A 23966-nucleotide genomic window follows, 5' to 3' on the forward strand; every position below is an offset into this window, starting at 1 on the left:
GAAAAAAGGAGAAGGAGAAGGGGAAGAGGAAGAGAAAATGAAGAGGAGAAGAGAGGAGGAAAAGAAGAAGGAGGAGGTGGAGGAAATAACTTAGTTGATGGAAGGTGGTGCCTCTTTGAAACAAGGGAAGATAATCCCTAACTTTTCAGTTTTCAACCTGATGGGCTGATACAGAAACAGCCCTGGGGGAAAATTTCCAAACCTGGCTTAGGCAAATGCGTGCTAAGAAGAAGACCTGCATTCATCTGTATCAGTTGAGCAAGGACCTTGGGAATTCTCTAGCTTGAATTTCTTTCCTGAAAACCATATCCATGGATCACATTCCTAGAGAGCCCTTTTTTGGCATGGCAGGTTATTTTAAGGCTGAAACCACGGAGCTTGTGAGTTTGCTTTTGTTCAAAAACAATCAAGACCTCTTCAGCTGAGGTCTTGATCCACGCAGCTCACCGATACTGTGAGTTGAACGGATGAAGACCCTCAACTGAAGGTCTCAGCCAGGGCTAATGCCAGACTTGGGACACTGGAGATGGGAAGCAGGTGTTCAGCAACTCAGACTTCCTTTCATACTTGTAGAACTAATAGCAGCAGTCGCTAATAATTTCCCCACCAACACAGAGCTGTGGCACACCCTTGAAAAGGACTCTGTGGGTTGTCAGCGTTTTGTGTTTCATTAGGGCACCACTAATACTTTGATTCTGTGTAGGCGTCTCTGTAGGGTTTGATGTTCAGGGCACCACCAACACTTTGACTGTGTGTAGGCATCTCTGTAGGGTTTGATGTTCAGGGCACCACCAATACTCAGTAGGCATCTCTGTAGGGTTTGATGTTCAGGGCACCACCAACACTTTTGACTGTGTGTAGGCATCTCTGTAGTGTTTGATGTTCAGGGCACCACCAATACTTTAATTGTGTGTAGGCATCTCTGTAGGGTTTGATGTTCAGGGCACCACCAACACTTTTGATTGTGTGTAGGCATCTCTGTAAGGTTTGATGTTCAGTTCCTCATGCTTTGTACCAGATAACAGGTGCTCTCTCTCTCTCTCTTTTTTATATCAATCATTAATTGACCTAGAGTTCCAACTCTGGTTCCAGCTGGAGCACATGACAACGTAGTAATTTCAGAATTGGCTGTGGCCTTATCACACACGCTGTTCCCTTGCATTGACATTGTAGGAAGTTAGCACCCACCCTTTCCTGGAAGAGTGAAATAGTTTAGGAAATACGAAAAAGGCAGAATATTATATTTCCCTGGATGAGAAATGGAGAAGCATATTTTACAGACAAAGCAGCTCCCACCTTCCTGCCCCCCACCCTTTGTCAATGGGCCATTAAGGCCTGGGCCAGTCTACTCTACATAACAAAGATCTACCTCCTTCAGGCAGAGCCATTGTAGGAATTGCCAAAGATCCAACAAAGATAGGATTAGCCCTCTACACAATAGCAGCAGAAACCACATGTGACCTGGGAAGCACATGTGACCATCAGCCAGCAAGGTTAGCTAAGACCCCCACCCCCTGGGAGTCTGACAACCAATCAGGATACTCTTTCGGGGCCCCAAGAAATGCAGAGCCAGAGAGAGCATAAAAACCCGAGGATTTACTGTATCTGCCCCCTTTTCTGTTCAGGAACACAAGCCATGTGATCCTGTCCACCATTAAACCATCTTTCCAAGCAGTCTCCATGTTTCCAGTGTCTGTTTCCCCACTTGGAGCAGAACCCAGAAGGATGTTTCTTCCAACAACATCTTGCCCAATCTGGCTTAAGCACCTCTCTCCCCCATGGTTCATCCCCCAAATTTCTTGTTACGATACCCACAGGCTAAAAGCTCCTATTCCAAACTCAAAAAAAAAAAGGCTCAAAGGTTTAGCCACCAAAGGCATTTGCAGTGTCCTAGTTACAGTAGTGACCAAAATTGTGGAAACCTTTTGGGCAAAGTGTATTTTCTAAAACTAGCTAATAATACCACTTTTTTTTTTTTTTTGGAGGAGTTCCATAAAATTATATATCAATGGAAAGATTATTTAATCAAGAATGTAATGCAGTCACTTTTAGGATTTATTTATTTATATCTATATATCTATATCTATATCTATATCTATATCTATATCTATATATATATATATATATATATATTCCGGAGAATATATATATATTCCGGAGACTCAGGGCGGCTTACAATGTGTTAAGCAATAGCCTTCATACTTTTGTATATACCTGCTTAGTAGGGCTTTCGCCCCCACTTCCTAAGCAGTGTTCTATTTTATACAAAGTCAGCTTATTGCCCCCACAATCCGGGTCCTCATTTTACCTACCTCGAAAGGATGGAAGGCTGAGTCAACCTTGAGCCTGGTGAGATTTGAACCTGCAGTAATTGCAGGCAGCTGGTGTTACTTAACAGTGCTTTAGTCTGCTGTGCCACCAAGGCTCTGCTATTTGCTATTAGAATAGCAATTGCAGTATAAAGAAGAAAAGTGAAGAAAAGTGAAACACATAGAACATAGGAAAATTGAGATATACAAAAATTACCACCGCAGAAAAAAAAATGAGATATAGAAAAGTATGACGGCTATTGTATGAAAGTATGAAGGCATATAGAAAGTATGAAGGCTATTGCTTAATGCACTGTAAGCCACCCTGAGTCTCCGGAGAAGGGCGGCATATAAATCAAATAATAATAATAATAAAAAAATCCCCATGTCAGTGAATACTTCGTTGGGTAACCTTTAGCATAAATGACGGCCTTCCAATGTCTTCCCATGGAGTGAACCAAATCTTTTAGCTCTGCGGCTGTTATCGTGTGAAACCAAGATGGAATGATGGCTTCTATTAACTGGGTTTTATTGCTGGGTCGTTTCTGACTAACAAGTTTCTTTAGTCGGCTCCATCAATTTTCAATTGGGTGAAAGTCTGGGCTATTCCCAGGCCATTCCAGCAGTGGAATAGGATTATCTTGAAACTCCAAAATAAAAGTGGTGTCATCAGCCATCAAACCTCAAAAATACGCTTTTCCCAAAAGGTTTCCACAATTTTGGCCACTACCTTACAAGGAAAGACTTCCATGGATTTCAGGAAAAGGGTCTTAGGTTTTTCCAGTTTGGAGCCCGCGTACGCGAAGGAGCAGGATTCGCACCTGTGGCTTCTTCGCTGCGAGAAGATTAATATGAAGACCTGAAATATTTTGGCACCCGGCGCGACAGGAGTTGCGTGTTGCAATTTTAGAAACACCCTAACTTGAGCCTTCGTGCCAGTTGGGCAGCTGCTCTCCAGTTCCTTCTTCCCCCTTTTTGGCGATCCGCGGCAACCTTTCTGGGGAGCAGAATTTTGTAGTATTTTAGAGCGGTTCCAGGGTTGATTTATTAAGGCCCGTCTGAGACGTTTCTTAACTTGCTTTCTTTCTCTCCCAAAAAGGGGCCCTTTGCCAGGGGTGTAAACTCTGAGTAAGTTTGGCTTGGCTGCGTTCTGCTGACACTCCTCTTTCTATCTTTAGCCTGCAAGCGATGATCCCTTCTCTCTCTATCTCTCTTTTCCTTTTTACAACCATCATATGATTGTCTGGTGTTTTGGCCGCTTGGACGTACCAAAGGTCATTGCAGAGGGTGGCTGGATGTCCTTACCGACCAGAAATAAAGGGATTACATTATATAACGGTCCAACTTTAGCCGTCGCGCGGGGAAGGGACATAACACGCTCAAGTCAACTTTTTAATGTCATAATTCTCTCTCGGGGAAAAAAAAAAATCAGAGTTATTTGTCGGCTCCGCTCTCTCTTTCAACGGTTGCACCTGTGCAGCCCGCCGTGCCAGGGTTTATGATTTCTGCAGGATGTTGGCTTATGGGGAAACAGGCTGCTCGGCTGCTCTTCGTGGTTTGGTTTGCTAAGAAATGGGCTGAACTCTGGCTCAAGCCTCATCTGGCCGACGAAACGGGGAGAGATTACGGAGCTAAAACCTTTAGAGCAAGGGTGTCAAACTCGATTTCATTTTTTTTAAAATTTGATTTATATACCGCCCTTCTCCAGAGACTCAGGGCGGCTTACAATGCGCTAAGCAATAGCCTTCATCCTTTTGTATATTTATACAAAGTCAGCTTTTCTTTCTTTCTTTCTTTCTTTCTTTCTTTCTTTCTTTCTTTCTTTCTTTCTTTCTTTTTCTTTCTTTCTTTCCTTCCTTCCTTCCTTCCTTCCTTCCTTCCTTCCTTCCTTCCTTCCTTCTTTCTTTTCTTTTTTTTTTTTAATTTGATTTATATGCCGCCCTTCTCCGGAGACTTAGGGCGGCTTACGATGCGTTAAGCAATAGCCTTCATACTTTTCTATATTTATACAAAGTCAGCTTTTCTTTCTTTCTTTCTTTCTTTCTTTCTTTCTTTCTTTCTTTCTTTCTTTCCTTCCTTCCTTCCTTCCTTCCTTCCTTCCTTCCTTCTTTCTTTTCTTTTTTTTTTTAATTTGATTTATATGCCGCCCTTCTCCGGAGACTTAGGGCGGCTTACGATGCGTTAAGCAATAGCCTTCATACTTTTCTATATTTATACAAAGTCAGCTTTTCTTTCTTTCTTTCTTTCTTTCTTTCTTTCTTTCTTTCTTTCTTTCTTTCTTTCTTTCTTTCTTTCCTTCCTTCCTTCCTTCCTTCCTTCCTTCCTTCCTTCCTTCCTTCCTTCCTTCTTTCTTTTCTTTTTTTTTTAATTTGATTTATATGCCGCCCTTCTCCGGAGACTCAGGGCGGCTTACAATGCGTTAAGCAATAGCCTTCATCCTTTTTGTATATTTATACAAAGTCAGCTTATTGCCCCCACAAACTGGGTCCTCAATTTACCTACCTTAGAAAGGATGGAAGGCTGAGTCAACCTTGAGCCTGGCGAGATTCGAACCTGCAGTAATTGCAGGCAGCTGGTCTTAATAACAGGGTGCTTTAGACCACTGTACCACCAAGGCTTTCATTGAAGGCCGCATCAGGGTTTGTGTTTGATGCCGGGGTGGCCAACTTAATGTCACTCAGTGGTCCGAGTGATCTGCCGGCAAAAACCAGGCTCCTGAGCTCCGTTTCCAGCTGCGACAGCCTCCTGCAACCCTCTGCCAGGGAAAACGGAGCCCGGGAGGGCAGCATGCAACCCTCCCGAGCTCCGTTTTTGCTGGCAGAGGCACGATGGGCCGGTCCGTCGCTGTTTCCAGGGCAGCCCCGTGGGCCAAATCTAAACACCCCACGGTCCGGATCCGGCCCCTGAGCCTTGAGTTTTGACACCCCTGCTCTAGAACAGGGATTGGCAACCTTAAAACCACAAAGGTCCTAACTGGAAGCCCCCCCCCCCCATCCAATTCTGGAGCCGACCTGAAGTCCGGTTCCCCCACCATAGAGTCTCCTCCTAGAGCGGCATCCTTTTTTCCTCTACCTGTCCTAACCGAAAGCCCTATCAGTGGTGGAGCCGACCGGCGACATGGAGCCGCAGCAGAGGGATGAAAGAGCCACATGGCGGCTCCGGAGCCGCAGGTTGCCGACCCCTGCTCTAGAGGGACACGCCATACAAGCCAAGCACTCCCAATTCAGAGTCCTGTGCAAACCCAAATCCTTGACTTAACTTCTCCCAAACAAGCCAAAATTGGAAGCCAAGAAGGAAACCATGGCTTCTTTAAGAGGATGAGGAAGGAAGGAAGGACCGTTGCGGCTTCGTGCTGTTTCACAGTCAGATCCCCCAAATCCCGAAGTTTACACGATACCGCAAACATCAGCAAGCATCGCCTTTGCATCCTTAATTTTATAGGCAGCTGCTTTAGTGTTCAGTGATGATATCCTAGGTGCTTAATGAGAAAGATGGATGACTCAATAAGAGATATATGTATGGGGGAGGAGGAAATGGATAGATTATGAGTTGAAATTGCTAAATTAGGATTTATTATATAATTTTACAGCTGAATGTTGTTTTGAAATGTATCATATAAGGGGGATATAATAATATTGTCAGAAGGGTGGAGATAGGTTAGCTTACTGATTGTTTAGTTTTGGAAAAGGGATGTTATGCTATATTAATATACACAAAAGATTTGAATTAAGAGATATATGCATGGGGGAGGAGGAAATGGATAGATTATGAGCTGAATAGATGAAATTGCTAAATTAGGATTTATTATATAATTTTACAGTTGAATGTTGCTTTGAAATGTATAGAATAAGGGGGATATAATAATATTGTTAGAAAGAAAGGGTCAGTATATGGGGGGTGGAGTAAAAGGATGGTAAAGTATTATATAATCTGTTATTAACTTGGGTTTTATTTTGGAGAAGCCACAGGGGGAGGGGAGGGGGAGGGGGGGTTAGGGAGGAGGGGGGAAAAAAGGGGGGGAATTTGTATTTGAAAAACTTTTTCAATAAAAAAAAAAAGAGAAAGATGGATGACTGAGATCATCGCGCCATGTGGGGATGAGTAACTAGCCTAGATGAGACACTGTAGGGCTGTTCCTTCCAAAGGTGGAGCCGTGTTATTTCATTGCAGCAAAAAAAGATTTACACCATGGCTACCCATGGAAGTAACAATCACATCATTTGTTTGGTTTTCGGCTTCAACCTACCAGTCTGGTTGCAGTTTATTTAGTCAGCGACGGTTGGACAAAGCTTGAGTACGATGGGTGATTCCTAAGGCCTTCCAAGTCACGAGTTTTCCGCGCAGGAAGAAATCTTTTCCTTCCTGGACGGTATTGAAAACCAAGCGTGTCTCTAAACCTAGTTCCCGATGACTATGCAAAGCAGGTGGTGCAACTGTGTTGGCCAAGCCAAGATTGGCTGCATTAACAGAGGGATAGAATCAAGAACACGGGAAGTGTCTAGTTTGATGAAAAGAAGGACCAGGGGAGACAGGATAGCAGTCTTCCGATATCTCAGGGGCTGCCCCAAAGAAGAGGGAGTCAAGCTATTCTCCGACGCACCTGAAGGCAGAACAAGGAGCAACGGGTGGAAACTCATCAAGGAGAGAAGCAACCTAGAACTAAGGAGAAATTTCCTGACAGTCAGAAATATTAATTAATTAACAAAATCCATATGAATAGTATTATATTTAGTCTTAGAGATTTGAGCACTATTATCTTTAAGTGTTTTGAAATTAAATCTAGCTTTAAGAAACAATATCAAATAAAAGACAAGTAATAATGCATGTAGATGTATATATGTATATAATTGCACCAATGAACCGAAAATGTACCGAATGTATCACCACTATATGTTATAATAAAAATCAAATTAAAAAAAAAAAAGAATCAAGAACACGGGAAGTGAGCCTTGGTAGTACAGTGGTCTAAAGCACCCTGTTATTAAGAACAGCTGCCTGCAATTACTGCAGGTTCGAATCTCGCCAAGGCTCAAGGTTGACTCAGCCTTCCATCCTTTCTAAGGTAGGTGAAATGAGGACCCAGTTTGTGGGGGCAATAAGCTGACTTTGCATAAATATACAAAAGGATGAAGGCTATTGCTTAGCGCATTGTAAGCCACCCTGAGTCTCCGGAGAAGGGTGGCATATAAATCAAATAAAAAAAAAAAAAAAAAAGAAAAAAGTGTTAGTACCACTCTATAATGCTTTTTGGTAAGGCCACACTTGGAGTACTGCATCCAGTTTTGGTGGCCATGATGTAAAAAAGATGTGGAGACTCTAGAAAGAGTGCAGAGAACAAAGAGGATTAGGGGACTGGAGCAGAGGTGGGTTTTTCAGCAGGTTCTGACCAGTTCTGGAGAACCGGTAGTGGAAATTTTCAGTAGTTCAGAGAACCGGTAGTAAAAATTCTGACGGGTCCCACCCCCATCTCTTCTCTGCCTCCCGAGTCCCGGCTGATCGGGAGGAAATGGGGATTTTGCAGTAACCTTCCCCTGGATTGGGGACCGAATGGAGATCTTACAGTATCCTTCCCCTGCCACACCCACCAAGCCACACCCACCAAGCCATGCCAACACCCATTAAGCCAGGCCCACAGAACTGGTAGTAGAAAAAATTTGAAACCCACTACTGGACTGGAGGATAACACATGAAGAACGGCTGCTGGAATTGGTTATGTCTAGTTTAATGAAAAGAAGGACCAGGGGAGACATGATAGCAGTCTTCCAATATCTCAGGGGCTGCCACAAAGAAGAGGGAGTCAAGCTATTCTCCAAAGCACCTGAGGGCAGGACAAGAAGCAATGGGTGGAAACTCATCAAGGAGAGAAGCAACTTAGAACTAAGGAGAAATTTCCTGACAGTGAGAACAATTCATCAGTGGAACTAGAAGTTGGGGATGCGCCATCATTTGAGGTTTTCAAGAAGAGATTAGCCATTTATTTGTCTAAAATAATATAGGGCTTCCTGCCTGAGCAAGGGGTTGGACTAGAAGACCTCCAAGCTCCCTTCCAACTAGGTTATTCTATTATCGTCTTCTCGCCCTCCTGCCCTGTCTTGGTGACTTGGCGGGAATGATTTGTTCCTGGTGGTAGGAATGTTCCGGACAAAGTGTAATTTATGAAACAACGTGACCTTGCCATCTCTTAATCTCTTTTGCAAAGATACACTTTGCTCCTGAATTCTAGTTTCCCCCAGGTTCTTGCACAAGAATATATCTGCAGGGCGTCTAAACCAGTCTGGGCTTGTTTTAGAACCTTTAACGATCGCTTATTAATGTTGTTTCTTAGCTTACCCAGCAGGTTTTCTAGTGGCAGTTAGATTCTCCCAGAAATAGCTAGTTTTCCTGTCGGTTCTCCTTATTAAATATTTCTATTCCAGTGGAGGGCTAAAAAGCCAGTGTGAGAGAGTTGGGTTGACCTTGGTGCTTTACAGAACTTTTATGGACCAGCCGTAGAAACCAGCACTTTCGGCATTTAGTTTCAGATCCAGAAGCGGAATATAATTTTCCTGCATATTCGAGTTCGAAATTCCAGTGCCTCTTCTTGTGACATGATAGCAGGGTTGCAATATCTCAGGGGCTGCCCCAAAGAAGAGGGAGTCCAGCTATTCTCCAAAGCCCCTGAGGGCAGGACAAGAAGCAACGGATGGAAACTCATCAAGGAGAGAAGCAACTTAGAGCTAAGGAGAAATTTCCTGACCGTTAGAAGAATTAATCAGTGGAACAACTGGCCTCCAGAAGTTGTAAATGCTCCACCACTGGAAGTTTTTAAGAAGAGGTTGGATAACTATTTGTCTGAAGTGGTGTAGGGTTTCCTGCCTAAGCAGGGGGTTGGACTAGAAGACCTCCAAGGTCCCTTCCAACTCTGTTATTATATTTATATTTAAGTCACTTTGGATGTCTGGGTGTGCAAATGTGGCTGAACATGTGGTTTTTGTTACAGGCAGTCCTCGTCTTACGACCGCGATTGTATCCGGAATTTAGGTTGCTAAGCGAGACCTTTGTTAAGACATTTTCGCCCCGTTCGACGACTTTCCTTGCCTTCCATTCGTTAAAGCGAATCGCCGCAGGTGTCAAATTAGGCACACCATTGTTAAGCGAACCTGGCTTTCTCCCTTGACTTGGCTTGTTGGAAGGTTGTAAAACGGGATCACTCTGGACACTGCGACCGTCATAAATGTGAACCAGTTGCCACGCATCCGAATTTTGGTCACGTGATCAGCATCCGTGGGGATGCTGCCGCGGTCGCAAGTGTGAAAAACGGTCGCAAGTCCCTTTTTTTCCAGTGCCGTTGTAACTTTGAGTGGCCACTAAACGAACGGTTGTAAGTCGAGGATCACCTGTCGTTGGGGACAACTGGCTTTTTTACCTTTCCTCTTGAGGCTGTTTGTGGCATCGGGCATCCCAAATTCTACTTTTAAAAAAAATAAAATAAAAATATGAAACTTTAGAAACGCTTCTGGAGCGAATTCTGTGCTGTTCCTTTCCCAAACCCAGCCTGGAATTCATTAAACATCTTGGCCATATTATGAAAGATGCTTGAATTTTTTTCCAATGAAAAACCTCTTTAAAAAGCGGAATTTGGGAGAAGATTCTCAATCTTTTAGGATAATTTAAAAAAAAAAAAAAAACTTCTCCAGGATTAAGGAATCAACCCTCTACTCTCCGAAATCCGCATTTTAAAACGTTGGAGAAATTTGGAATATCCAAATTCGGGCATGTGATCCTTCGCCTTTTTTTCCCATTCCTTGGGAAGAAAGTCATGTTTGTTTAGTTGCGTTTGTCACTTTTGTTGCCTTTTTTTAATAAATAGGAACCAGAGCTGTTGGAAAGGGACTCTATGCTTCCCTGACCCTGAACAATAGCAGTTATTAACCCAACTGAGTTTAATTTTTTTGACATTTTTTGTTTCTCTCCCCCCTCTGCAGAAAATCGTAAAAGCTGGAGATAAGGATCTGGATGGCCAGCTGGACTTCGAAGAATTCGTTCACTACCTCCAGGACCACGAGAAGAAACTGAGGCTGGTCTTCAAGAGCTTGGACAAAAAGAATGACGGTGAGCAGACTTGGCTGGTTGGTTTTCGGCTGGCCCCTTCTGCGTCGCGAGCTTTTTTTTTTTAATTTGATTTATATGCCGCCCTTCTCCGGAGACTCAGGGCAGCTTACAATGCGCTAAGCAATAGCCTTCATCCTTTTGTATATTTATACAAAGTCAGCTTTTCTTCCTTCCTTTCTTTCTTTCTTTCTTTCTTTCTTTCTTTCTTTCTTTCTTTCTTCCTTCCTTCCTTCCTTCCTTCCTTCCTTCCTTCCTTCCTTCCTTCCTTTCCTTCCTTCCTTCCTTCCTTCCTTCCTTCCTTCCTTCCTTCCTTCCTTCCTTCCTTCCTTCCTTCCTCCCTCCCTTCCTTCTTTCTCTTTCTTTTCTTTTTCTTTTATTTGATTTATATGCCGCCCTTCTCCGGAGACTCAGGGTGGCTTACAGTGTGTTAAGCAATAGCCTTCATCCTTTTGTATATTTATACAAAGTCAGCTTATTGCCCCCCACAACTAGGTCCTCAATTTACCTACCTTAGAAAGGATGGAAGGCTGAGTCAACCTTGAGCCTGGCGAGATTCGAACCTGCAGTAATTGCAGGCAGCTGGTCTTAATAACAGGGTACTTATAGTACCTTATAATACCAGTAGCTTTGAGGTTCACTGCTCTCTCTTTCTCTCTCTCTCTTTCTCTCTCTCTCGTCTGGATGTCGCAGGTCGTATCGACGCTCAGGAGATCATGCAGTCCCTCCGCGATCTGGGTGTCAAGATCTCTGAACAGCAGGCGGAGAAGATCCTCAAGAGGTAATTGCCCCTCCCCCCCCATCTCAAAAGAGGTCTCCTGCACAAACACTTCACTTTGCCATTGATTTTCCCCTCTTAATCCTTCTGTCGTAGTAGCGAGTCAAGGAACAAGCTGCCCACATGTCTGTGTCTCTCTGTCTGTCATATCTCTCTCTCTCTCTCTCTCTCTCTCTCTCTCTCTCTCTCACTCACTCACTAATTAACTAACTAGCTAACTACCTCTATCTATCTATCTATCTCATCCTATCTATCTATCTATCTATCTATCTATCTATCTATCTATCTATCTATCTATCTCATCCTATCTATCTATCTATCTATCTATCTATCTATCTATCATTATCATCTATCTATCATTATCTTTATCTATCATTATCTATCTATCTATCTATCTATCTATCTATCTATCTATCTATCATTATCATCAATCAATCAATCAATCAATCTTATCTATCTCTCATTATCTATCTGTCTGTCTGTCTGTCTTTCTGTCTATCTATCTACCTACCCTGTTTCCCCCAAAATAAGACATCCCCTGATAATAAGCCCAATTGGGCTTTTGAGCGCATGGCAATAAGGCCAACTGCTTATTTCAGGGTTCAAAAAAATAAGAGGGTCTTATTTTCAGGGAAACACAGTATCTATCCATCATTTATCTATCTTATCTATCATCTATCTGTCTATTATCTATCTGTCCGTTGGCAGCACTCTGTCTTCACGTATGTTTTTCGTCTGTATGTGCATAAGGATCTCAAAATACTTTTTGCGAGCTGGCGGCACCCGATTTTTAACCATCACTTACTCGTCTCTCTTTGCCTTCTCCCCTTTGCTTGCCTGACTGCCTGTCTGTCTGTCAGAATAAGGACAGGGCACGCCTGGGGTCCTGTCACTTAGTAAGTACCATGAGGTCTATTTCTGCCCGGCCCCTTGTCCTTGTGTATCTCCTAACATCCCCTCCTCCCCCCCCTTGGTGAAGTTTGAAGCGGGTTGCATGTTTCTTGCAGGTCTGGCAACGAAGGGGCAGGGACAGCGTTTAGCGGTTGCTTTCCCAAACAGCATCAAATCCATCTGGCAAAAAGCTCTTTCATTTTTCAGCGGAAAGAGCTTTGAGCAAAACAAAAACTACCGTATTTTATGCAATGAATCATTTTAAGTCATAAAATCATAAACTAACCCTTCCGGGGGGTGGGATGCAAATCTGGAATCTAGAATAACTACCGTATTTTTCGGAGTATAAGACGCACCTTTTCCCCCCAAAAAAGAGGGTGAAAATCTGGGTGCGTCTTATACTCTGATTGTAGCCCTGCCTCTGAAAGAAGCTTCAGAAAAAAAAGCTTTTATCTAAAATAATATGGCAAGCAACAAAAGAAGAATCAGTAAAGGTTCTAACCAAACTATGCTAACAAATCTGGAGAATGACACAATAACCAACAGATCGGAAGAGGTTAATCTACATACCAATACCAAAGAAAGGAGATTGAACAGAGTACAGATAGTCCTTCAGAATAAAAGCCTCAAAAACGAAGCTTCAGAAAAAAAGCCTCCAAACAGAGCTTCAGAAAAAAAGCCCTTTTTTCTGAAGCTGTTTCGGAGGCTTTCAGAGGCTTTCAGAGGCAGGAAAAAAAGTTTTTTTTCTGAAACAGAGTTTCAGAAGCTTCAAAGGCAGAAAAAAAAGCAAGGCACAGAGCTGATTGGGGCATTCCGGGAGGCCGATCCACCTGCCAATCAGTTTTTTTTCTTACATTCCTCCCCAAAAACTAAGGTGCGTCTTACACTCCGAAAAATACGGTACCTGGATGTAACCAGATCAGTTATTCTCCCTCCTTGCCAGAACCTCCTGTCAAGAATGTCTTAATTAAACGAAGCTGTTCACTTTTGTTTTGTTTTTAATTAACACCAGGTTTAATTTCCTCTTCCCTTTTCTCTTCCGGCCGATTCCCGCAGCATGGATAGAAACGGGACGATGACGATCGATTGGAACGAGTGGAGGGATTATCACCTTTTGCACCCGGTGGAGAATATTCCAGAAATTATCCTGTACTGGAAACACTCAACGGTAAGACAGGAAGATCTCATACGCAAGTAGAACCAGAACCAATTTTTTATTGCGCTCACAGACCGGCAAATAAAAGCATTAGAAATCATCATCATCATCATCATAATATTGTTGTCATCGGGGCACTTGGTACCATGTCCAAGAATTTTACAAAACACATCAAGAAATTGCAGCTTCCTGCAATAACACCAGTGGAACTGCAAAAAACTACGGAACATCGTAGTTGGCTGGCAGCAGCCTGTATCAACCATTAGTACAAGTCAGTGGTATTTATGATACATTTTTTAAATGTTCAGTTGACTTGAGTTTCATGTTTAATGAATAAAAGCTAATAATAATGGATGTGGTAGTGCCTGGAGACAGCAGAATAGATGAGGAAGACCTGGAGAAGATAACAAAAAAGAAAGACCTACAAATAGAAATAGAATGACTCATGCAAAGGCGAGCAAGGGTAATACCAATAGTCATAGGCGCCTTGGATTCAGTCCCCAAACAACTGGAGCATCACTTGAACACTATCATTGGCATTGACAAATTCGCCATCAGTCAATTGCCGAAGGCAGCTTTACTTGGAACTGCTTCCATCCTGCGACGATCTCTGTAACACCGTCAAACATCCAGATTTGCCTTTCCGAGGTCCTTGGTAAGGACTCGATAGGTAGACAAAAATGCTAAACCCAGTCTGACTATGTGAAGGATGATGATGATGATGATGATAATAGTAATAGTAATAATAGTAAAAATTAAAAATAAAGGCAGACAGAATAACGTATTGCGATTGGTGGTGGATTAAGAGTCGGCAGTTAAAGTTTGCCTAATTTCACATATCGCGTACCAGAATTTGTCCGCATTCAGACGACCTAACAGTGCAGGTATTCCTCGACTTACGACCACAGGTCAGCCCCAAATTTTTGTTGCCGAGTGAGACATCTGTTAGGTGAATTTTGCCCCCTTTTATGACTTTCTTACTACAGCGGTTAAGCGAATTACTGCGGTTAAGTGAGTCCCACGGTTGTTAAGTGAATCTGGCTTCCCCCATTGACTTTATGTTTGTAAGACGGTCGCAAAAGGGGATCACGTGACCCCGGGAGGCTGCAACCGTCATAAATATGAGACGGTCTCCAAGTATTTGAATTTTGATCATATGCTGCTATGGTTGTAAGCGTGAAAAACATTCACGGGTCATATTTTTCAATGCAGTTGTAACTTCGAATGGCCACTAAATGAATCGTCATAAGTTGAGGACTACCTGTAAATTGTGCCTGCGAGGCTAACAGCTTTTTAAGCAGGAAACTGGTGCTCGTTTCCCGACTGAAACGTTGGCCGTGTTGGGCAGGGACCTCTTTAGCATCTTCAGAGTGTCTGTGATGATGGCAGAGGCTGATGGGTCTTGGCTGGGTTGCCTTTCAGATTTTCGATGTGGGGGAGAATCTCACCGTCCCGGATGAATTCACCATAGAAGAGAGGCAGACGGGGATGTGGTGGCGCCACCTGGTGGCAGGAGGAGGCGCCGGCGCTGTATCCAGGACCTGTACGGCCCCCCTGGACCGTCTGAAGGTTCTCATGCAGGTAGGAAAGGACCACCAAGGCGTGGGAGCTTCGGCCTACCTTTTTCACACAATCCTGTTGGGAGCAGACCAGACACTTGAGGTCCCAAAGCCAGCCTGTCAAATGGCCAAAATCTGGAAGCCACCGCCGGCTTCAGAAGTAGAGGAAACCAATACGAAAGTTCAAACTTGTGACACCTTCCAGAAGTTCTTGGACATTTGCCTGCTGCAGAAAAAAAAATAGCCCTTACGTCACTCTTGTCATGTTTCGCTTCCAAAAGTACCACGCGTCCCTGTAGAGTTGGCAAGCTTAGACCCATGTCACCCACGTTGATGAATGACCTTTCGGTCATTATGGGTCCGGCCTTGGCAGGACAGCTCTTGGTGGGACGCGAGAGGATTTGCGACTTGGTGGCACTCTCTTTCCTGTTGGCGATCAAAGGACAGCAGAGTTGTTGCTGCGTATCAAAACAAGGAATTTGGACTTTGCGCGGAAGCGGCCAAGCTGTCCATCCACACATTTTTTTAAAAAAAATCAAATTCGGTGTGGATTTAGCTGCTGTGCCAAAGTCCATGTTTTCCTTGGACTTCTTGTTTTGCCCAAAGCTCTTCTACCTTTTGTTCTGACCTAGGCTTCCCAAAAGCACGAAGCCGACCCCTCGTCCCGATAAAACCCCTTTTTATTTAGTTTAAAGTGAATTCCTCTCCAGCAAAGTCCCGGCCAACAGTCTTTCAAGAGATTTCACAACTACAGACCTTGATCACGCTTGGAGAGTGGCCAAGCCGATATCTTTCAGACGCCGCAATACTTGCCAAGAATGCAGGACTGAACTAATTGTCTCCTGCAAACTCCACTCCCCTTTCGCTCCTCTTTTATTCCCTCTGGGAGGGGCCATTCATCGTCCACCTGTGGCTTTACTCCTGAGTCGACCCTTGTTCCTTAGCTGTTCCCTTCTCCTGGCAACTCTGTGCATGTGCACACTGGGAACAGGCTCCAGCTCTTCTTCTCCCTCACTGATGAAGGCAGCTGACAACTGTCAAACGGCCTTGGCACATTCTCTGCCTCCGACACAGAGCCTTCCCCAGACTCCAGGACCTTAGCTCCTTGGGCCAGTTAAGAGAAATTGAACCGGTAGCTTGGCGTGTTGGTGAGAAACGGACGGAAACATGTCAACAGGTCTCCGTCCAAACCCAAAATTGTCTCTTTCTCAGGTCCACGCTTCTCGCAGCAACAACATGTGCATCGTCGGAGGGTTTTCCCAGATGATTCGAGAAGGTGGCACCAGGTCCCTTTGGCGTGGCAACGGCATCAACGTCTTGAAGATCGCCCCAGAATCAGCTATCAAATTCATGGCTTATGAACAGGTAAAGGGTCAAGGACCCCCAAGAATCAAGGGTGATTCGTGCGTTTCCATTTTTGAGGCCGTTGAGGGAGGGAGAAGGAAGCGACTGATAGCAATAGCACTTAGACTTATATACCGCTTCATAGTGCTTTACAGCCCTCTCTAAGCTGTTTACAGAGTCCGTCTGTTGCCCCCAACAATCTGGGTCCTCATTTGACCCACCTCGGAAGGATGGAAGGCTGCCAACCTTAAGGCAGTGAGAATCGAACTCCTGGCAGTGGGCAGAGTTAGCCTGCAATACTGCATTCTAACGGACAGGAAGGAAGGAAAGGAAGGAAGGAAGATAACAATAGCACTTAGATTTATATCCCGCTTCACAGTGCTTTACAGCCCTCTCTAAGCTGCTTACAGAGTCATCCTGTTGCCCCTAACAATCTGGGTCCTTATTTGACCCACCTTGGAAGGATGGAAGGCTGGGTCAGGATCGAACTGCTGGCAGTCGGCAAAATTTGCCTGCGATAGTGCATTCTAACCGCTGTGCCACCACAGTAGATAGATAGATAGATAGATAGATAGATAGATAGATAGATAGATAGATAGATAGATATAGGTAGCAATAGCCCTTAGATTTATATATCGCTTCACAGGGCTTTCCAGCCTTCTCTAAGCAGTTTACAGAGTCAGCCTCTTGCCCCCAACAATCTGGGTTCTCATTTTACCCACCTCGGAAGGACAGAAGGCTGAGTCAGCCTTGAGCCTGCCAAATTGCAGTCAGCCGGCAGTCAGCAGAAGTAGCCTGTAGTACTGCACCACTGCGCCACCGAGGCCTCATGTAGACTTCTCCAGGCTAAGCATGGGACACCTTTCTCGGCAGATCAAACGTTTCATCGGCACAGACCAAGAGGTCTTGAGGATTCACGAGAGGCTGGTGGCCGGCTCGTTGGCTGGAGCCATCGCACAGAGCAGCATTTACCCCATGGAGGTGAGTTGCCTTCTATTCTTTGCTCTTCTGAGCGCTGTTTCAAGCTTGGTTGGAGATTGAAGATCTCAAGAAGGTGACCCCGATCCGCTGCCATCTTGGTCCGAGGTCTCCACACTCGGCAACTTTTCAGACTTGTGGACTTCAACTCCCAGAATTCCTCAGCCAGCTGAGGAATTCTGGGAATTGAAGTCCACAAGTCTTGAAGTTGCCAAGTTTGGAGACCCCTGACCTTAGATGGACTAGCCTTCAAGAGCATTGTTGATCATGCTGTGAAGAATAACGGGACTAGAAGACTGGAGCGGGCCCCAGATTGGGGAAGATGGTTTGAGGAGATTCAACCTTCCCCCTTGACATTCTCAAGGGCCGTCTTCTTCGCAGACATTGGTGCACCTCTACCGCTCCGTTGCTTTTCCTTGGCGGTGAAATCTTCTGTGCATCCGACCCAGAGATGTTGTTCCTCAACTCCTCCTGCCTAGATTTCTGACAACCCTTCTGGTTCCTCTTGTTGATGTAGGTTCTGAAAACCCGGATGGCCCTGCGTAAAACCGGGCAGTACACAGGGATGCTGGACTGTGCGAAGAACATCCTTGCCAAAGAAGGACTAGGTGCTTTCTACAAGGGCTACATTCCCAACATGTTGGGGATCATCCCGTATGCTGGAATTGACTTGGCTGTTTACGAGGTAAGAGATGTGGTACCTCTCTCTGGCGAGAAAGGGAGGTTCTTGTGGTTGGTGGCCCTCAAAACCCCCAAGCAGAAGGTCTAGCGGTCTTCAGCTCCAGTGTTCTGACCCAGGCTTCCCAAAAGCATGAAGCAGACTGCTTGTCCCAACAAAAAAACCCTTTTTATGAAGTTACTGTGAATTCCTCTCATTCACATCCAGCAAAGTCTTTCAAGGATGAATTTACAGTCACAGGCCTTATCTGGCTTGGAGAGCTGCCAGGCCGATACCTTCAAAACTTGGCAAGGAGACTTGGAGAGTCACGAACCAATTAAGTGAACTAGTTGTCTCCTGAAAACTCCACTCCCCTTTTGCTCCTCTTTTATTCCCTATAGGAGGGGCCATTCACTGTCCACCTGTGGTTTTACTCCTGAGTCGACCCTTGTTCCTTAGCTGTTCCCTTCTCTTGATAGCTCTGCGCATGCGCACACTGGGAACAGGCTCCAGCTCCTCTTCTGCCCCACTGATGTCTGACTCCGAAGGCAGCTGACAACTGTCAGACAGCCCTGGCCCCATCTCTGCCTCTGATGCAGAGCCTTCCCCAGACTCCAGGATTGGCCCACGTTCCTCCCCAACCTCCTCACTGTCTGAGTCTGCCTCCAGCTCCGCTGGCGGGCCACAACATCCAGCTTTCTCTCTGAAGCTTAGCAGCCCCGTGCCAAATGGATTTGCTCAAGGCTCTTGAACCGAGTTGGCTCTCCATTGACGCTTGTCTGTTGATGGTTTCCTTCTAGACATTGAAAAACAGCTGGTTGCAGCGTTACGCAGTGAACAGTGCCGACCCTGGAGTCTTCGTCCTGTTGGCCTGTGGTACCATGTCAAGCACTTGTGGGCAATTGGCCAGCTACCCCCTTGCTTTGGTACGGACCCGAATGCAGGCTCAAGGTAAGATAACACCCCCAGGATCTCTTGGAGAAAGTTACAACAGGGGGTGGGCTGCTGGGGGTTCGCAGGGGTTCGGGAGAACCTCTAGCTAAGATTCTGCACAGAACCCCCAAATCACACTCCTGGCTGGCCCCGCCCACCCCGCCCCTTGCGGCTTGTTTTGGATGCAGGCAAATGGCGCGCGCGGCAGCTCGGGGAGGGCAAAAAACTGGCCTACCGGAAGTTCGGGAAGGCCGGAAATGGGCCTATTTCCAGCCTCCGGAGCCTGGGGAGGCCATTTTTGCCCTCCCTGAGGCTTGAGGAAATGCCCCCTCCCCCCGTGATGCAGGAGGCTGACTAGGCCACGCCCACCATGGCCACGCCCACCCAGCAACCAAGCAGAGAACCCCTTGCTAAATTTTTTGAAGCCCACCCCTGGTTACAACCACCAAGGAGGGTTTCTTTTTGGGACCGGTTGACCCTCATCCGTCCCTTCAACGCCCGTCTCCTGTCTTCTCTTTCAGCTTCGATCGAAGGAGCCCCGGAAGTCACCATGAGGGGCCTCTTCAAACACATTCTGAAGACCGAAGGCGCCTTTGGGCTCTACAGGGGCCTGGCCCCCAATTTCATGAAGGTGATCCCCGCCGTCAGCATCAGCTACGTGGTCTACGAGAACTTGAAGATGACTCTGGGGGTGCAGTCGCGATGACCACCAAGTGGCCTCTTTTGACTCCTTTAACCGAACCTTGGAGCGACAGCTCTTGGGTTGAAATGGCCGTTTCATTCTGTGAATGGGTTGAAGACACTAATAAGTTGTGTGAACCAAGCTGTGATACTCCCAGACCCAGAAAGGGGGGGGGGGAACTGGGGGAAGGGAGGGGAACAGGGGTGGGGTGGGGGCTTTTATCTTTGTGTTGCTGTCAGAAGCACGAAGGGGGTGAAGGACCAAACCAGGAAACACTCCCCCCCCTCTCTTTACCCTTTGGCCAGGAGACCATCCCAAGTTTCTTGGTGGGCTTCTAAGGAAGCAGAAGACTTGGGACAACCACACCTCACTTTTTCCCAAGCCGCTTCGGAGCGGGACGATGGATCCATCATCCCCTCTTGGGTTTCTCTTGTTGGGGCCGTCCACGTCTGCGTACCACGGCTTCGATTCCCAAAAATAAGACCTGCCTTAGCTAGAAATGACTTAAGAGCCAAAAAAATATCCCACCCCCCCACCCATCCACCTACCCCAAAATATCTTTGCTGTTTACATAACAATCTGCTGGGCGAGAGAGCGATTTACATTACAATCCTTGACACTGCAATGTAATTTTTTTTTTTTAAATTTAAAACAAAACAAAAAAGAAAAACCAGGTTTGTGGGACGAAGAATGTTACTTTTATCCTCTCCTATTTCTCTTCTTCCCCACAAAAACTGGCCAGGCAGAGCGGAGAGTTCGGTAATTTTTTTGTTTGCCAGCCTGGAAAAATTGAGATGCACTTAAATTTTGAAAGGCCCCCTTTCAAGGTGTGTCTTCGCTGCTGATTATTTGGGGGGGGGATACAAAATCTCTGCTTCCTGTTGTATAAACCCCCCCCCCTTTTTTTTTGGCTCACAAGGAGCATCGTTTTTTGGAAACTCTTGAACCACGTGGCTTCTTCTGTCTTTTCTTTTAGTTCCTCCGGAGACGGATGCCAACACTTTGGTTTAGGGTGTAGGAGAGTGGGTTACAGCCTTGTATTTTTGGGTGGGTGGGTGTTACAAGTAGCTTTTTGCTACAGGGAGCAAAAAAAGGGGGGGTTCGCTTGATAATGGAGCGACAAGTTTTTGTGGGGATTTGGAAAAAGGTTGAGCTGCCTTTTTTCTTTCCTTTCTCTGCGAGGTTTTTATCCCAAGGGAAAAAAAGGGGGGGGGGAATTGTAGCAGCCGTATTTATGACTTTCCCAAGGGGTTCTTAGCCCCTTCTGGGGAAGGTGGGGGTGGGTGGATGGGGGGGGGAAAGAAATTATCTGACTTTTTTGGAGGCCAGCCTCTCTCATTTCATTTCTTGTTTTTACTGCTTAGAAACGTATTTATTTTGTATTTATTTGGAAGGCGAGCACAACGCCTGCCCATCTTATTTTTTATAGATTTGCGTTGCCACAGAGTTGGTTTGTTCGTGTTCCCTTTCGTCTCCTGTTATTTTTGTAGAGGTTCTCTGTATTTATGTTCTGAATTAAAAAAACAAAACAATGTTTATTTTGCACGTTGAAACTTGGAATCCCCCCCTCCCCGGAGGAAGAAGGAAAAAGGAAGAAAAAAGAGGAGGCAGCCTCAGCGAAGGGGGGCCGGCAAAGCTCGGTTTACCCCCCTTTCGGTGAGCGAGCGCTGCCCGTTTTACGTTTGAAGCACTGAGTCAGGAGGGAAGAAGTTGAGCAAAGGAGGAGGAGGAGGGATGGTGATGGCAGAGAGAATCTTGTTTTCACTTGCACGAGACTTTCGGATTTGCCTCCTTAACCTTCCTCGGGGATTGGGACTGGTGAACGACGTAACCGCGCCTGTTTGGGTTCCGTTGATGTTTTTCTTCTTCGATAATGCAAAGGGCTGGTTGGACTCTAGAGGGAAATCTCAGGGACCACCCAAAACAAAGCAAACACATCACCACGAGGTGCCAGTTTCGTTAACGCACGGAAGAAGGCGGGAAGCTGCTGCTGGGAAGGCCGTCGGATGTCCCGACCGAAAGGGCGCCTCTTCCAAAATTCACCAAACCTTCATGAGGAGAAGCTACGATCTCCCGAAGCAGCGGTGTCCCCCCTGATGTCCTCCGTCCATCCGCTCTCCGCTGCCCTGTGTCCCGAAAGACTGATCTGATGGGCGGTTGTGGAGTCATCAAGTGTTTTCTCTGTTCTTTGTTGGGACCATCCGCACGCTCGTCTCGCGTTTCTCTCCGGATCGGTGATCACGACTGCGTCGTCGTCCCCCGTTTCCCCCCACTTGTTCTTCGGATGAGTTGTCGTGTTTTGTCTAGGCAGCCCTTTCTTTCCTTACCATTGGTGGCCTGGAGATAGTATTTGGAACATGCAAATCAATGCAAAATGTAACCGCCTCGGGAGCTGTAACCCGGGTTTACGAAGAGCAGACGTTTGAGAGAAAAAAAAATCCAGAAGTCTTTGATGGTAGGGAACAGTTTGCTAATAAAGGTTTATCATGCTAATATTTCTCCGGCTTCTGTTCGAGTTTTGTTTTTTGTTTTTCTTTTGGTGATTGATTCCGACACCTACCTTGATTATCTAAATATGCAAAGCAGAGGTTTATTTTTAAATCTTTGGGGTGATGCAAATTCAGATGACATCCTGTTCAGTGATGGGATTCAAATTTTTTTTACTACCGGTTCTGTAGGCGTGGCAGGGGAAGGATACTGTAAAATCTCCATTCCCACCGCACTCCAGGGGAAGGATACTGTAAAATCTCCATTCCCACCCCACTCCAGGGGAAGGATACTGTAAAATTTCCATTCCCACCCCACTCCAGGGGAAGAATACTGTAAAATCTCCATTCCTACCCCACTCCAGGGGAAGGATACTGTAAAATCTCCATTCCCACCCCACTCCAGGGGAAGAATACTGTAAAATCTCCATTCCTTCCCCACTCCAGGGGAAGGTTACTGTAAAATCTCCATTCTCTCCTGATCAGCTGGGATCTCCAGAACTGGTCAGAACCTGCTGAAACCCACCTCTGATCCTGTTCCTCTTTTGATCCTATGTGACTGCTTACAGGTGACTTCCTAGTACGGGTATTAATTGGCCAATGAGACCACGCAAGGATTCCCTCACTGTACCCTCTCGGATTTTCTTAAAAGTCTCTCGAGATGATTTCTCCCAACGTGACCCAGGACACAATTCTTAAAAGATCTGCGTTGAATGGTAGAGTTCCAGAGAGGTCCTAAATTGTGAAGTGGGCAAGTTTTAAGTCTAACACAAGGCAGAGATTACACACATGGCATAGACTTATATAAATTGGGCTGCAGATGGGGGATCCCACCTTCAATCTCCTGTCCCCCCCCCCCAATTGTGGATTTTCTCATGGGGAAGCATTTGGAAATAGCGGTGGTGCATTCTATTCTATTCTACTCTACTCTACTCTACTCTACTCACCAGGTGTTCTCAAGTTCTTTTGTCAGGAGGAAAAATTGGAGAAGTTATCGGGGGTGGATTATGGTGTCCTTGCTTTGATCGATAAGTCAGGGGGTGAAGGGGTGTCCATGAAGGTCATTAACCGGTCTTCCAAGATTAGTGACCATCTTGGCTTCCCATCAAGAAGGGAACGTCTTCTGGGGGAAGAAAGATGTTCAGACTGGAAAGTGTCGGTTAGCCCGGAAGGATGGGGGAAAAAAAATGTGTCCTAGAAAACCACCGTCACAAACAGCAGGACTTCCTATGCATCCAACAACAAAGACAGCTCAAAAACATCACCCAGAGAGAAGCTGGAAGTTCTCAAGAACTTTTAGAGTAAGGTAGGGAATCAGAAGCTGCTGTTGTGGAGGAAGAAAGTGCAGGTTTTGAAGAGCAGGTTGTTAAGAAGGTCCTTCTAAGGTTTCAGCCAGAATTTGGAGTACTAGAGAAGTCATCTTTCCCATCTTCTGAACTTTTGAAATATTAAAAAAAAAAAACACCTTTTTAGCTTTCCTAAGCCTTCTGTTCTTCATTTAACTCTAGCCTGGAGTTACGTTCACTTTCCAAACCATTGGCGAATAGTCCAAACCCATCCTAGCAATCAACCCAACCCAACCCAACCCATGGCCATTTCTAAGCTCAAGCACCATTAGACCAACGTTGGGAATTCAACGTTGATGGCAGCAGATTCGGACAGTGAGGAGGTTGGGGAGGAACATGGGCCAGTCCTGGAGTCTGATGAGGGCTCTGCATCGGAGGCAGAGAGGGGGCCGGGGCCGTATGCCAGTTATCAGCTGCCTTCGGAATCAGACATCAGTGGGGCAGACAAACAGCTGGAGCCTGTTCCCAGCTGGGCATGCACAGAGTTGCCAGACGAAGGGAACAGCTAAAGAACAAGGGTCGACTTGGGGATAAGGCCACAGGTGGACGATGGATGGCCCCTCCGATAGGGAATAAAAGAGAAGCTAAATATTAGTTCATTCCTGCCAAGTGTTGCAGCATCTGAAAGATATCGGTCTGGCCACTCTCCAAGCCTGATAAAGGTCGGTAATTGTGAACTATCTTGAAAGACTTTGCTGGAGAGGAAATCCACTGTACATTAAATAAAAGGGGATTTTGTAGGGACAAGGACTCGGCTT

At 45.7% G+C, this 23966-nt stretch overlaps 1 protein-coding gene across 6 annotated transcripts in view; it reads left to right on the forward strand.

The window, feature by feature from the left end:
- Window positions 1-21871, forward strand: part of SLC25A25 (solute carrier family 25 member 25) — a 56901-nt gene extending 35030 nt beyond the window's left edge. For 3 of the 6 annotated variants that reach the window (XM_034438695.3, XM_034438698.3, XM_034438694.3), the window contains exons 2-11: window positions 10274-10400; window positions 11091-11178; window positions 12036-12071; window positions 13123-13234; window positions 14645-14803; window positions 15994-16146; window positions 16999-17106; window positions 17621-17788; window positions 18562-18712; window positions 19216-21871. In XM_034438695.3, coding sequence (XP_034294586.1) covers window positions 10274-10400; window positions 11091-11178; window positions 12036-12071; window positions 13123-13234; window positions 14645-14803; window positions 15994-16146; window positions 16999-17106; window positions 17621-17788; window positions 18562-18712; window positions 19216-19400 — 1287 coding nt within the window. In that variant the 3' untranslated portion in view covers window positions 19401-21871. The remainder of the gene's footprint in view (window positions 1-10273; window positions 10401-11090; window positions 11179-12035; window positions 12072-13122; window positions 13235-14644; window positions 14804-15993; window positions 16147-16998; window positions 17107-17620; window positions 17789-18561; window positions 18713-19215) is intronic. The other 3 variants (XM_034438697.3, XM_034438699.3, XM_034438696.3) reach the window with 1 other exon arrangement.
- The last annotated feature ends 2095 nt before the right edge of the window (window positions 21872-23966 follow it).

The sequence above is a fragment of the Pantherophis guttatus genome, chromosome 16 (assembly GCF_059756535.1).
Source record: "Pantherophis guttatus breed Tessera chromosome 16, ASM5975653v1, whole genome shotgun sequence".
NCBI classification, from domain to species: Eukaryota; Metazoa; Chordata; class Lepidosauria; order Squamata; family Colubridae; genus Pantherophis; species Pantherophis guttatus.